We start from the raw sequence: 15981 nt of genomic DNA, 5'->3' as shown, positions 1-15981 counted from the left end.
CCCGCGGAGCGGAGCGGAGCAGCCGCGCCTCCCCCTCGCAGCTTTCGGAAACCCACCAGACTGGCGGCTGGGCCTGCAGGGCGCCGCGCCCCCTCGGCAGCGACCCTGCAGGAAAAGGCGCGGAGCGGCTCAGCAGTTCCGGGCGGAGGCGCTCCTGACTTACTCAGCCCTGAGCGGCGGGGCTTGCTGCATCTCTCACTCCGACGGCTTCCGAGGTTTGGGTGACAATGCCGCCCAACGGGCACTTTAGAGAAGCGAGAGAACAAGAAGAAGAAGAAGAAGAAGAAGAAGGGGAACGTGCTCTTGGAATCTAGTCTCCGGAAGACTTCGGTGAACGCTTGCCTTTTCACCTGCCGCCTTTCTGGTAGTTTTCCAGCTTCTGATAGTTGGTGAACAAGTTGCAACATACATGTGTCTGTGTGATACACACACATAAACACAATATCTACCCACACACACATCCTATACTTTCCTCATGATTCTGGAGTATATTCTGAAGGCCCACAATTCACGGGTCAGGCTGGTGAGACTCACCGGTTCCCTGGGGACATTGTCAGCCACTGGGGACATTCCCTGAAATTCATCAAGCAGCTGCCTTTTGAGTGGAAGACTGGGAATGATGGACCAGCTGCACTTCAGGTGGTGGGATCCCACAGAATACAATTTTGCAAACCATTTTCTGACCCTTTCATTTCCAGTGTCCTCCATTGCTCCCTCTTGATGGTCTCTCTCTTACTAATCTTGGCATCTTTCTTTCCAAAGACATCTTATTAGGATTATGCAGTGATTTCGTTTCCTTTCCAAGAAGATGCTGCAGATGAATGAAAGGAGAATTTATCTGCAGTTCTTGAAGCATTTGTGTCTTTTCGTGGAATGGGGTGTCTCCCAATGTACTCCAAAGCACCTTTTAGGAATTGAACCAGAAGTGCTCACAACCTTATAGATTACTGCAAACTCTTGCTTTAGTGCTGTGTTAAAGAAATACACTTCAATTACCAACAGCAAATCCTTAGCATTTTTATTAAGAAATAAGAGAGACTGGCCCTGTTCTCACCATCCTCTTAATTAGGTTGGAGTGGGGGTACTTGAGGAAACATCAACAAGGTGTTAATTAACTTAGTGAACACCTCCCCCTGCCCCTGGAATTAAATTTTTATTTAAAGTTTAAACTATGAAAAGCGGGATATTTCAACTTGGAAAGCATTTTTTCCTTTTCAGATTAGTTGGGGGGGTGTTTGTGTATGTGTGTATACAAGCATACACATATCCATACCACATCTTGATAAAAATTGTGAAAAGTCTGGCTTTGGTCCACAAGCTATTAGTTGGCTGTTCCTGCTTTTAGTCTTGGCACACATGTCCATGTCCCCCTGAAAATGAATAACAAACATTGACCAGGTAGTTAATAATAATAACCACTTTGGATTGAGTATCAAAAGACATTTTTCCCAACCCCACAAAGTTTTGCTGATAAAATTATATACTTACTTGCACAATGCCTCTTGTTGTGACTGATGGAATATTATATAGAGGGAGGGAAGAAGAGTGTGCTTGCTGCTAGAACAACTTAGTGAGGTATGGATTAAGGAAGAGTGAAGGCATCTGATGTCCTTCAGATGTTTTGAATGTTTACTCCCATCAGCTTCAGACAGCATGGCCAATGGCAAGGGATTGCTGAAGCTTGAATCCAAAACATCTGGAGAGCATCAAATTGTCTACTCCTGATGTTCTGCTTGCAACTTTCCCCTTTTGCCTGCAGTGTCCTTGTCAGGGCTGTCTTTATCTTCATAGAGTGTCTCCAGGGGTAGGGAGTAAACAAGTCACCATGAATTCATTTCAGAGAAAGTTAAGGGATGCACTCAGGGAAACATTGTGGCAGAGCTAAATGATGCTCAAAGTCTGCTAGAGACCTCAAGTACTGATACTGAGCTTGTCCTCAGCTTGCCTAGCTTAAATCTGGTGCTTTGTTTCTTGGTGATGCAAGGGTGCAATGGAATATGTTAGTCAATGGCTTTGAACTACAGATTTATTCAGGTGATACGGAAATGGCTAAAATCAACTTGAGATGGGAGCAAGATTTCCCCAGCACTCCTTACAACTCATTTGCTTTGTTGATGGATGAGTCTTGCTGCTTCTGATATTCTATAGTTACCATGATTAGTGGCTACTGTTCACTGAATTGTCCATGAACCTGACCATTTTCCAAATTATTAATCTTGTGCTAGTCACAGACTGTACAGTTTAAAAATGCAGTGTCTGAGGAAGTATGTAATTACAGTCCTGAATCATCCATTGTTCAGTTATGACCACCAGTTATAATACTTTAAAATGGACATATCTATTTTTCTCACACCATACGTAATTGTATATACCTTTATGATGTTTTCCTCACTCAACCTTTGCTCAAACTAAGAATCCCTAAATGTAGTCTTTCCCAGTAAAGGAGATATTCCAGCTCCTTGACCAATTGGCTTAATTGTTTTTAAAAAGTTACCTTTTGATGAAATGGCTGTTGATATTTCAGGGTTCTAAGAATTCAGTACACCACCACCACGTTTTTAAAAAATGAAAATATGCTATAGCTCACTTGCAAAATACACCTGCTATGCATGCAAAATATCCTGGTTTCAATCCCTGGAATTTCCAGGTAAGCTAGGAGAAGATACTGTCTAAAACATTAGAAAAAATGCCACTGGTCAGTGTAGTACAGGAGAGTGGAATGTGCTTTGCTGGGAATGTGTGAACTGCTGCTGCCAGCATGTCTCACCGTTGGCCAGGGGCTACTGGGAACTGGAACTGTTCCCCAGAATCAGCTCCCCATTGCTGGTGTAGGTAAAACTGAATTAGAACGTCATGTGCCATATTGCATAGCTGCTATGCTCTTTCCTGTTGCTTTTAATGGTTAACAGGCATCTGCTATAACAAACAAAGTCGTACCATTTTTTTTCTTTAACAGTGCAGCATTGATTGATATGCTCAACTGCCAATCTTAAGTAAAACAGCTGTTGTTATTATTCACCATTTATTAAAGAGGCAGAAAACAAACGTTGAACTTGCTAGATTGGGCTCCCCTTGTGTGCTGGGCATTTGGAGGCTTTCAGTGGGAAAATCTACTCAGACTGAAGAGGTCTAGAGGTGCCATCTCAGTTGCAGCCTCTCTTTCCATTGGCAGGAGTCTTCTGAAGCCCAGAGGGAGGTCAAATTGCTTGTTTGCTCAACTTCTGCTTCCGATTATGATCTTTTCCTGCCAATTCGGCGTCTTGGTGATTGAAGGCTTGTTAATAACACACTGCCAGGGAAGGTTACAAGAGGAGACAAATGTGTTGCAAGTCCTTCAGCTGGAGAGCTCACTCGTTTCTTTGGGTTTCCGAGTGAGGTAGGAAAAGAAAATACAGAATGCCATGTCCTGGACAGATCTGAAGATCATAGTATTCCTTAGATTCAGGACAAATTTGAAACTTCTGTGCATCTTTTATAGTTGTGTTTAATACTCCGAATGCTGTAAACATTCCATTTTCATCCCCCACTTTTTTTTAAAACAGATCACCTAAAACCACAGTTGGATCCCTTTTGACCTCATATTGTTGGTAGAAAATTAGGTGGTGCATCATGTTTGCTCTACAGCTGCATTTGCAGAGTCCTGAGAAGACTCTGTTCTAGCAGGAGAGAATATAATATGGATTTAGCTGGTTTTCAGCACGGAGGTGTTAAATTCAGCAGACGATGTTTTCTCCATCCTTGCATCTCCCTTTCACAGGGAAAGTAATATCCCCTTACAGTCCATATGCATTTTAGAGACAAAGGACAGCACCTCCCAAATTCAGCTGGGCAGGGGATTTGAAGATTTAACTGAGATGTGGACTAAATGGAAATTAGCCTGGTATTGAAGTATTGAAGTAGACCTTGGCAGGTCCAGGTGATGCTTGCGGTTGGACATGTGCATATAAACCCCTGCTGTCCTTGGAGCTGCCTGCGTGAGCAACTGGAGCTGGCTGGGGACGCGCCCTGGCTGGATTGTAGCCACCTAAAGCTGAATCTGGGCTGATACATAGATGTCCCTACACTCAGCTCGTTCCAGCTCCATGTATCAAGTGGTGTTCTCTCTAAAGCTTTACTGCACCGAGCTTAATGCTGCTCGTATATTGCATTTTAAAGGCTTTTATCAGAATATTATTGATAGGAAGGTACTGTAAGTGAGAAATAGGTAGATGAGTTAGAAAATGTAAGGCCCCACTGCCTATCTAAAAAAACTAGTACAAAATTATCATTATCATTGATTATCATTGATTATACAAAATTATCATTGATAATATTGTACTAGTTTTTTTCATTAGAGTTTAAAGTAAAATAACAATGGCTTAAGGAAATACAGGATACTTCCCTTTCCCTTTCTGTTAAAATCCTTTGTATGGATATTTGCTCTAATTTAATCTTTCACAATCTCTAACTGAACTAGAAATTGTGACACATCTCATTAATAAATACGCTTTATGTATTTATTTTTAGGGATTTGGGGTTGGACACTTTATATTATTACCCTTCATCTCTCTCCCACTCTCTATCACCATCTCTGTGTGACAGAATGTAAAACCCATCAGAATTAGGCTCCTATTTTAGCAAAACATTCACTGTAAATATATGGGAGGGTACCTGACACTCATCTGAAATCAATCTCACCAGGCTTTATGGTTCACTATCTTTTATACTTGTCTGAAATAATTCAGTCTGACTGAGTACAGTGTTTTTTTTCAAAAAAGGTGGATTTTACCCCACCCCCAACCCCCAGATGTCATTCTTGAAGACATTTTCATTGTCTAGCTACAAAATGGAACCCTTATTTGGCACACTTACCAAACTAATATAACTGGAACAAATTTCCTTCTCCTCAGATATAAAGCTACCTGTATTGTACATATAAAACATGGCAGGAGAAGCTCTGGAGTCAATATTTAATTAGTGGGATGGTGCAGAGGAGAATAAGACAAATCCAGCTGAGATAAAATGTGGCATGAAGGTCAAATTGGAGGAGATGCAATTAAAAAAAAATTCATAATACAAATAACAAAACCTCTAGCTAAATTTTCTGTTTTGGAGAACTACAATGGAACAGCAACAATTCTGAGTTTTGCCATAAAAGATAGAGCTGTTGCAAATGAATGTCTGTTTTTGATGAGTGGTGGAATCTGCAATGACCTCTAAAAAACCAAGAAACTTGTTGAATTTGTATCAGTAGACTTAATCCACAAAACTTTACTCCCTCTTCGGAAAATGTTTACACAAAGCTGCGTGATACATGCATGTATAATATACATGAATATTTATTATTTACCTTCACCTATGGAAAGCAAGATATGTATTTTATGCTATAGTTTTTATGTGATCTGTGTTTGAAAGGAAGCCCAGTTATGCCTAACTTCTGTTAATTGCAACAACTTACATGACAGGAGATCCTAAAGAGACATTGCTTTGTTCTTTCTGAATGCAGTGCAAAAGGTTAGCTGTTCAACTAATACTTGATTCCACCTCCCATTCACTTTCAAAAGGATGACCCACTAATCAGGTATTATAGGAGCCATAGGCCAATAGCATCTTCAGGTCCAGAAATTCCTTGGCCCAGTTGTAGGGTGACGATGACTTATTGTCTACCCAGCCAATAAACGTAGTCATCCTAAGCCACAAACTAACCAACCACATCTTAATCTAGCATATTGTGCAGCCTTGCCCTGTGTTTAGTTTATGACTCGGCATAGCAATGTGAACCTCCGGCATTGGGTTAATTCCATAAGCTATGGTTAACCATAATTTGGTTAGTCCAATTGACTGTGGAGGGTAAAGCTTGGTGTTATAAGTAAGCTAGGCAAACTTCCCACTTTGGTATCTGCAAGAACCCAAAAAGTGACAGGATTGTAGCATGCTTGTGACATAATACTGCCTCTGCTCTGTTAAATGCAACCATGTAAAGGGCAGATTTAAAGAAAAAAAAGTTCTCCAACCAGATGTAGTAGAGACCCATGGATGCACAAAGACTGATATTTGCACCTTCCCCTGCTCTCCTCCCCCCCAACTTTCACATTGGTTGGAATCCATCATAATTTTATTGACTTTGGTGGAGATACGCCTGATTTACTGTGGGATTGGACTCAGGTCCCGTGAAGATAACTTATCTCATAATATGGCCAGAGGGAAGAGAGTGAAAATATCTAGAATTAAAAATAGTGTTGCACATTTTGACATTTTTTACATTGTTGGGTTGCAAATAGTTGAATTAACTTTGGTCAGACCTCAGGAATGCCCCCACAGTTCACGGCTTTTGGTCCTCGTCTGCTTTTCTCATCGGTATTTTCTCTCATATCAGCTTAAACATGGATGGTTTCTTTCTGTACTTTGTCCAGCTTCTCCTTCCTTGAATAGCTGCAGAAAGAGCTAAATATATGTGGAAATCAAGCCATTGGTCTCTAAAATACAGCATTAGGAAGACCCAAGCTGTTAACATCCAGATCCAAAAACTGTGGCTATACTTCAGGTGTTTATGTATTTATTTCCTTTCCTGATTAACAAGAAACTGGATTCCTTTTTTTCTTTCTTCCCCAGGAAACCAGCTGCATCTTCCTTACTCCGTATTTTGAACAACCCCGAGAAAAATGTTGTTGGAACATAATTATCTCCCTGGCTAAGAGAATGGAATTGCTTTCTGCATATACTAAAACAAATATATTTGAGTTTTACCCCAAAACCAAGGCAGCATACTTCCAATTCTACATCTTAATTTATACATTTACTTCTCTCTCGTGTCAAAAAGCTCAGATAATTTTCCATTTCTTGCTCTTTCTTATTTTTCACTTTGTAAAACTTTTATTTACGGTGTTCCATATATCCCTGTGTATAAAAATAGATGCCTATTTTGGGGAGATTAAAATGTTATGTGGGTCTGAATGTGCGAAATGTTCTATGGAAGATAGTTCTGTAAGCAAGGGTGTAAATGCATTGTATGTATTCTAAAATTTAAATAGATTGTACATAGTGGATTGTAAATCAATTGTAAACAAGCAATATATATTTTCCTGAATATATTATATAGTGGTATATATTTGTTAAATAAGCAATTCTGTATACTCTTAATTAACCATTTAAATATTTTGTACAGATAAGTTTATTAAATATTTTATTGATATGTGCTTCTCTGCATTTTTCTTTAGAAAACTTTTTTTCAATATCGGAAGTTGGGACCTTCAACTTTTATATTTCTATTATTAGTTTGGGGGGGGGGGTTGCAAGAAAAATCCAACTCTAGTCTATATCTATTTACTCGGTGCTTTTTCCCCACAAGGGCTTTATTGTCATCACTGGATTTTTCCTCCCTCAAACCTTATGCATTAGGATACTGCTTTTCTTCTTTGGCCTCTTAGGGACAGAGACAAGGAAAGTGTCACCCAGGTGAAGTAGTGACAAAGATGTTTCGTTTCACTGTTTCAGGATTGGAAAGCCAGGAGTTCAACCTCTAAACTGGCCAGTTGTTCAGGAAAGACAGATGTGCAGTGGTGATCAGGAAATGTATTCATTCAATAGATGTCTTTAGGACACAGAGGCAGTATGTAGAGCATTTCCTTCCATCGTCCCCACCACCACTCTGTCAGGTAAGTTGGGCTGAGAGAATGGACTTCAACTTAGCCTTTCCAGACCTAGTCCAGAACCTGAACCCTTACCTTACACTTTTAGCTCCCTCTTTCAGGCCCCCATTTCACAGCACATATCACTATGTCTTTTTTTTTTTTTTTTGCTTTCAAGCCAGTTTTTGACTCCTGGCGATTGCCTGGAGAAGTCCCTGCAGTTTTCTTGGCAAGGTTTTTCAGAAGTGGTTTGCCACTGGCTTCTTCCTAGGGCTGGCCCAAGGTCATCCAGCTGGCTTTGTGCTCATGGTCTCTTGGTTTCTAGCCTGGGGCCTTAACCACTACACCAAACCAGCTCTCTACTGTGTCATATATGTCCAACTATAGCATATCAATTTCTGTATCCCCACCTAAGCATGTCTGTTGCATGTTGGGACTTGGGGAAGAAGTTGATGTGCTTCTAGATCATTAAGCTTCTAGACCAGCATTTTAGAAGACTGAAATAGAACAGATATCTCTGGGTAATGCTGATTGAGACCTGTATTTCTATTAAGTTGGTCGGATCCTAATCCAGCTCTGTGTAGAAGCAAATGCTTTTGATTGCTTTTGCATAAACAAGTGCCCATGATTGAAATAGGATTTGCTTCCAAGTTAAGTTTGCCTGAGAATATTTCATAGTTTTTGAGTTTAGGGATTGTTTTACAGCAGAAGTGAGTCCCACTATGTTTACCGGGGTCTGTGATGTAATAAAGTGATTTCAAGATCCAAGTGTGAACTTGGATTGAATTCTCTGTAGCTTAATTATATAGTTCAAGATTTTTCAAAAACGTACAAAAAAATCTGACTGCTTCAGTGTGATCCTTATTTTGGATTCATTCTTGGATTTCCAAAGAACGATAGATCCTCTCAGTTAAATTTATTTTGGACAACTAATTGAAATGAATATTTCAGATTTTATTGCTGTATTCTTTCCAATAGTCAAACATTTTATTGCCTTAAAGGAACAGCAAAAATGCAATTTCCACCGTTCTCCATTTGGGATACTAAAGCTGACAGGACTGATAATTCAGCCTTATTTCCACATCAAAAGGCAGCAGTGCAACCTTAGCAGCACCTGCATGCCTTATAGAATAGTGATGTTTCTATACGTGATGGATACTGGATTGAGTAGCTGAGGTAGATTGCCTTTCTGCCTGCTCCATTGAGTGTGCTTTTTCTCCACTGGCACTCGCCTGTGTCAGAATGGGCCAGTGCTCGGACCAAGCATTTCATAAGATGATGTTCATTCAATATGTGGTAAGTCATCTCTGTAGCATCTGGGGGCCCTGGTTAAATGACATCCTGGCCTTCTGCCTCCAGCGTCTGCCAGGCTTCCAATGAGTAAGCATCACCTCCCTCACCACAGCAACTGTATGCTGAGGGAAGATCCTAAGCTTGGGGGGTGGGGAGGGAGGAAGTTTCTACCATCTGTAGAGAATAAGGAAGATGATCTTGATGGAGATATACATGCATCATCGCCAGGGCAATAAGGGGTAAAACATATTTTAAGGCCATGACAGACAGATAATATTTGGAAGAGGCTCAGACATCTTCCTAACTCACTGAAGAAGGGGGAGGAGGGACAGCACAATCAGACTTGCAAGATCCTGTTATTATAACCAATCTCAGTAACAGTAGTTTTGGCCTTCCTGTGGAGTTGATTTCTTGGTTTGGTCTACCTAGCGGGGTTGACATCACCTTGCTTTGCCTAATTATAAGGCCCATCTAGAAACCACTGCTCCTAGACCAGGCAATTGAAGCCAAGCTATGTGCCACCCTTCTTCCAAACTGCCTTTATTCCGCATTAGATTTCCATTTCAAACTTCTGTAAGGACATTCCTGTTATGGCAGTTCTCTCTATCCTCTTTCCAGGCGTGTAAGAGTTTTGTTAAAAACCAGTCTCCTGGTGCATTCATTAGAATGAAATCAATGAAGAGGGTAAGAAAGTAAACGAAAGGACACCACCACAGATCCCTTTCTCCCAGTGTATGAGCAGCATTTTAATACTTATGTAATCTTCACTGGGTTATGAAGGAAGATCTCCAGTCTCCTGCCAGTGTTTTGTATAATATACAAAATGGAAAGCCCCCCCCCCCTCCCTCCCCATCACTGATAGAATAAAATATATCAGTGTCTGAAAAAGAAAATCCAGATGGTGGTAAAATGACTAGTAAGACTCAAATACACAGCAAATGTAAAAAATGTTCACCTGAGTCCTCCTCTTTATCACACAAGGTTAAAGAGCTCCTGTTGACAGCCAACACTTCTTGGTTATGTCTTCTTTCATGCAAGGACAATGGCCGTCTCCCTCCACGGTTCCCTTTTATACGTGAGTTGTCCTGCTCCATAAATTCTGCATGGTCACTGCTTAAAGCAACAGCCACTTTTGGCAATCACTCTATATTCCCACTCTATAGCTTTCTCTTTCAGTGTTATGTACTGCTTTAATTACTCTTGGTCACTAGGAGACTCTCGGTGGGTTCTTATGTTGCCTAAATTCCAATAAAGAAGCTCTGGGGCTCACAGTAATCCCGAGCCTTAACTTGACCCTGAGACCCTGAAAGGAAAACGACAGCCTCCAGGGTACAAGTGGGTTTTTAATCATTCCACATAAAGTGTTATGCAGCTTCACTAACAGCCACATTCTTCTCTTCTCTGTTATTCAGACGAAGTGTTTTGTACTGGATCAATTAGAATTGGAGGAAGATCAGAATGGAATAGTAAATGGAAATATGTTAAATTACTTATTGGTCATAACTTTTGTTATGTGTGTGTATATATCTATATATCTATATCTATCTATCGATCGATATAAATGTTTAGAAATCTTACAGCTATGCATTGGATATAGAAAATCTGGTTCATCATGTGCAGAATGTACAGCCTTTCTACAATGTGGAGGACATTTATATTTAATTCCTAAAGGCAAGTTTCTCACCCAATTTATTAGAATCAGGAATTGTGTAAAAGAAAACAAGAGCTAGTTTTATTTATTTGTTTGTTTGTTTGATTGATTTACATCCTGCCTTTTGTTCAGGAGCTCAAGGCAGCATATACGACACTTCCTTCTTTTATTTTCATCATCAACAATCCTGCCAGGTAGGATGGGCTGAGAGTGTGTGACTGGCCCAAAGTCACCTGCTGAGCTTCTGTGGCTGAGGATGGACTTGAACCTGGATCTCCTTATCTGTACTCCAACGAGTTTTATCTGAAAACTCACAAGTAGGTTAGGAGGGCAATTATCCAACCCGGTCCTTTCACCCCAGCAGTTGATGATCAATTCTGTTTGAATATGGAAATTCAGAAATTCCTTCATGAATTAGTACAATTCCATTTTACAGTTATCTGTATCAGGACTGTGCAAATCCTTAGAATGAGCAGAAAGGATAAAAAGTACCAGTTTTTGAATAATTAAAGCCACTGCATCTTTTGCAAGACTCCCTGCCGCTTACACATACATACGTGCACACGCAACCCATTTGCTTTGTAAGCTACCTGAAATAGCTTCTGGACCAGCCTCTCAACCCAGGAAAAAGGCCCGATCCTTTTGGTGATTCAAAAACAGATGCTTCTCATGTACTTCCACAAGAAGCACCTCTTTCAAAGGATTTGCCCAGCCCTCACCTGTACTAGAGTCTTTAATTGAACAGTTGCTCTGCTTTAGGCCAACCAAATTTACAAATCCCAAGTTTCAGAGTCCCAAGTTTTGGTTTTTCCAATTGTGTATCTTTTTTCTATCTGCAAAGAATGGAACGTGAGAGCAATTCTTTAGGAACTGGAAATGTGCAAGTGAAACACAAGGGAAGCTATCTAGGGGAACCTAGAAGATGTGTGGTAGATGTTTTTTCTTATTATTTTTGCTGGGCACTCCCAATGCAAACCCCTTTTACTTCCTGCAAAGCAAATCCTTTCTTCCCTGCAAACATATCTCCGAGCTTAGAAAGCAGTGAACAGCAATGAACAGTTTCCTTCCAAGTAAACATAGGTGGAATCTGGCTGTAAAGCTGTACCCCTGATATTGGCTCTTGTTCAGTTTTATTTATTCCATTTAATTCAAAATTAAAAGGAGAAAGAACATTTATTCATCGCTTATCAATTTCAGTTTTCTGCCATTGGGAGAAGAGCACCCAGAAACCAAGATCAAAGGAGTCTTTCAAATGCAGGAAGAAACAAGAAACTAGCCGTTTTATTAATAAATGACCATTCCTAAGGGTAAACTAGCATTTTTCATCAGGCAATTATCAGATTTTACAAAAATTGGTTTAAATTACGACAATCTCATATGCCCATGTGTAAACTACTAGTGAGCACAAACATTTAAGTTTCAGGTAAAAGCAGGCAATTCAACCCTATGATTAAAATTGTGTTGGGAAATACTACAACAGTTCCAAGATAGGCTTACTGAGATGAGTAGGCAATGGGGACAGTAGCAAAATTAATAAGTATAGCATTCTGGAAATAGGCTATCACTGTTACATACTGAGCAGACTCACTACATTAAAGTGCCCTATGGTCTTTGCTGGGTGTTTTTAATTAAATATTGGATGTTTAAAGATCTGGACTTCCCTCTTGGTAGGCAATACTGCTACCACCAGGTTATAAATATTCCTCTGCCTGACCACATCTTACACACAAAAAATATTGTAGGAGTATGTTTTTTTTAAGATCTACAAAATGCTAGGATCTAATGAGACCACATAGAACAGCACACACACAACTGAGTTATGCAAAGACCAATACCCACACAGAATATATTTTTTTTACACTCCAAAAACCCTCCTTAAATTTTAGATACATGCTAGTGATGCTTATGCCACTTGGATTCCCAGTAATATTAATGTTTACCCAAGCAATATATATGCATACATATATACATAGATCAGAACACTTAATACACCTACTGAAGTTCTTAAATATATCAACATGATATCCTGCCGCGGCCCTGGGGCAAATATCTTGTGGCTCTGTTTGCACACACATATAACAAGATTGGGGGGAAGGGGTTATACTGATATACTAACCCAGGCAATAGTGGGGTTAGAGGAGGTTAGTTTTCACATGAAACAGCCCTCAGGGTTGGTTTGGATTCAACTAACTTCCCCTGATCCGCTGCACTGGGAGAACCGGCAAGAAAGAAACGCACCAGCTTCCCTCTCTTCCTGCTGCTGGCCCTAAGGCTAAATTAAGATTGTTTCAGATAGGCCGCCCCTCCAGTCCTTTTACTTCTTACCCCTTGCAGCCACAAGGGAGGGATGAAGCAGGGTCAGAACGGGAGCTGGAGCTGGGTAAGCCTCTGTACCCACCCTGCCTGCAACGGCTTCAATCATCAGACGAATCCTTCCCCGTGTGATTAAAACCACCACCACCAGCCCACCACCCCCAAACAGCAGACGGGGACAGCCTTCCAGGCACCTTTGCAATGCCTGGGCTTCCTGCCAAGATGGCCGCTCTCTTTGTTGTCTGCTACCAGTGTGAGGTTTTCCTGGGGTGGGGGTGGGGGGCTGCATAGCACAAAACCAGCCAACCTGATCATCCAAACACAAGTTTGCAAAAATATGAACCCAGTGACAAGCAGCTTCCATTTTTTCCTGGCTTACACAAGACCTTCCCATCCTGGCCAGCAGCAGATAGCAGCATTGTGGGAAATAGGGCTTCTTCCAAGAATGAAGTCCAGTTGGGTCCTGGGCTTTTTTCAGGGTGGGAAGAAAGCAGAAAAGGAGACAGTTGCACAGCATGTCTATGCACACAACTTCACCATTACATGGCTACCTTGGTTTAGGCAACGGTCAAGATTAGGGAGACAAGGACAAGCATACAACAGGGCATCTAGCACTGGATACTGTACTAAATTATGGGGCAGGCAAGTGGAAGAGGGGTTTCAGGATCTGCCTGCTTAAGCTTATGGAGCACAGGTAATCCCAAGCCTCTTTTTCCTCTCAAATTCCCCAAATACGAGCAACATACAGGCTTTACATATCTGCTTTTGTTTAAACAGAAAATCACAAATCACAGAAAATGAAAAAAGGAAGGGAGGGAAATATTCCATGCCCAGTAGTGGCTACGCTAATTCAGAACTGCATTTTCTGCAGCCTTTGGTTAAGAAACAGATTAATAAAAATGGATCATGTCATCAAAGTTCTGTCTGTTCTAAAAGCAGTTCTAAAATAATTGCCTCAGCAATTATTCCCATTGTCTGTGGCAAAAGGGTGTCTGAATATAGAAAACACTGTTCCCCAGGCTGGGTATTGAGGTGTATCAAGGGCCTTGAATGGAGTACACAAAATATATACAAGTCCTTTTAACATTTGCACGGCTCTAACCAATGTACCTACACATTTCTCGATAAGAAGTACTACACCTTACAAATTCTTTGTTGGCCCTGATTGTGAGCAACATTGTTCTTTTTCCATTTCTGCACACCAAATAGACCTCTTCTGTCACAATGGAAGTGAAAATTTATTTAAGCAGTAACCATGTACTGTATACTGTTGTGAAAAGGACAGCTATTTTGGAGTGCTTTGCTATTCTAATATATTAGATGCCATTTTATAAATTAGATGCCATTTTACCTTTCCCCCCAACTTTTGCACATGCCAGGAAATTCATTTGAATGGTTTTAACAGTGAGTGACAGTAGATCCCATTGCCATAACCACCTCGACAAGAGTATAGGACACAGTTATGGATGCAATGCTACCCCAATGTTTGGCAGAATGAATGGTGTTGACGAGCAGACTGGGGCTTGTATGTCAGAAGAGCTAAGCAGCTGATGCACCAATTCATACAATACTGCAAGAGGCATCCTGCCAGCTAGACACAGAATTAATGGCTGACTGATTCATGCATTTGGGGAGTCAAGATGGCACATGGGGGGGGGGGTATCCTTTCATTTTATTTTTAACAACAACCCTGTGAGATAGCTGAGCTGAGAGGTAGTCACTGGCTGTAGAGGGAGGCTGACACTGGCTTAAAGGAATCCAGGGATCTGTATAGTTCAAGAGAGGGTAAATCTGGGTGTCCAGCACCATAATTACAACATGTGGTGGAGTAAGCAGTTGTGATAGTTTAAGTAGTGAGTGAAAGGAACAGCAATTCCACCTTTACACACAGGAGCCTAAAACTGTACTGAATCACAGCCTAATATTTCAATGCTGTAATTGCAAATCTTTTGACAATCATCTTCATTTTTACCACCTTTCTCAGCATCATAATTCCAACAGGCTAACTTTATCTTCCTCCTTTTTGACAACAGCTTTTGGGGCTTAGCGCACATACTCATAAAAGGTTTATAAGACGCTGTCAGCACAATGGCTAAGACTTCCAATTCCAGAAATAGAAAAACCAAAAATAATTAGTCTTAACCTGCTATGTACCTAGGGAATACCTTTTAAGTAAGATCTTAAGTGATAATTTTAATTTTAAGTGAGATCTTTGTCTCAGCAACCCCTGAGCGATACAGGAATGATATTAGAAACCGGAGTAAAATACTGCAGTCTAGCGCGTTCCTGTTAAGGGTTCTAGCCAACCAGCTGGCCAGGTCCTTTTATGGATGCTCCATATATTCCTCCCTCCCCATATTTTGGTCTCCTCCACTAATGGCCAACCAATATCGTTAATTATTGTTAATAATTGCCTTCAATTACATCATGGCATGGAAAATGCACCTTGCCCAACTGGTTTATGTGATCCTGGTTTACAGCATAGATGTTGCTGCCTTTGTGTGACTAGCTTATAGTTTTTGAAGTCTGGTTTGAGAAAGTGAGCTCCATGTGTTTACAGCCTTACCTTGGGTATTTGCTAGGAACCTTGTCAACAAGAATGCTGTTTGGGCCATCAGGTTAACACCAGTGCTTACAGAAAAAAGCAAATCATAATGCACAGACAAAATCAAAGGAAACTCATCAAGGAACATTACACAGCCATGATATAGTCGATTCTTCTTGCTATCTACTCTATCTCTATTATAGCCTGGCCAGATCATCCTGTACCCAGCCCGTTATCATTTCAGCCATTTCTTTGCTGGCATCCAGGACAAAAGCATGGTGGATTCCTTTCTCACACAGTCGAATGTCTCCATCTGGAAACTCCATCTTCATCTCTTCGTAGTACTGCAGAGGACACCATACGTCAGTAGCTCCATAGTAAAACATCAGCTAAAATAAAAATACAGAACTATCTTAAATGGAGGATGGTGGTAGAAAAAAAAGACCAGAAATAAATCCAATTATAAGACAGAAAACTAAGACATGGTCCAAGAGTAATATCCAAACTCCAAAGACACATTCAATAGCTTGAGCCTATACCACTATACGATGGTAGATTATAAAACATCTTAT

The 15981-nt window shown here is 40.7% G+C and overlaps 1 protein-coding gene across 2 annotated transcripts in view; it reads right to left on the bottom strand.

Annotated features, from left to right (window-relative positions):
- Window positions 1-11810: 11810 nt before the first annotated feature.
- LDAH (lipid droplet associated hydrolase) overlaps window positions 11811-15981 on the bottom strand; it is a 103385-nt gene continuing 99214 nt past the window's right edge. The window contains exon 7 of one of the 2 annotated variants that reach the window (XM_088135637.1): window positions 11811-15798. In XM_088135637.1, the coding sequence (XP_087991763.1) occupies window positions 15607-15798 (192 nt within the window). In that variant the 3' untranslated portion in view covers window positions 11811-15606. The remainder of the gene's footprint in view (window positions 15799-15981) is intronic. The other variant, XR_015795181.1, reaches the window with a different exon arrangement.

The sequence above is a fragment of the Python bivittatus genome, unplaced genomic scaffold (genome assembly GCF_059951505.1).
Source record: "Python bivittatus isolate LINGU-HERP-01145 unplaced genomic scaffold, Pbiv_v1 ctg000020_np1212, whole genome shotgun sequence".
NCBI lineage: Eukaryota > Metazoa > Chordata > Lepidosauria > Squamata > Pythonidae > Python > Python bivittatus.
This window is presented reverse-complemented; position numbering and strand designations above follow the sequence as displayed.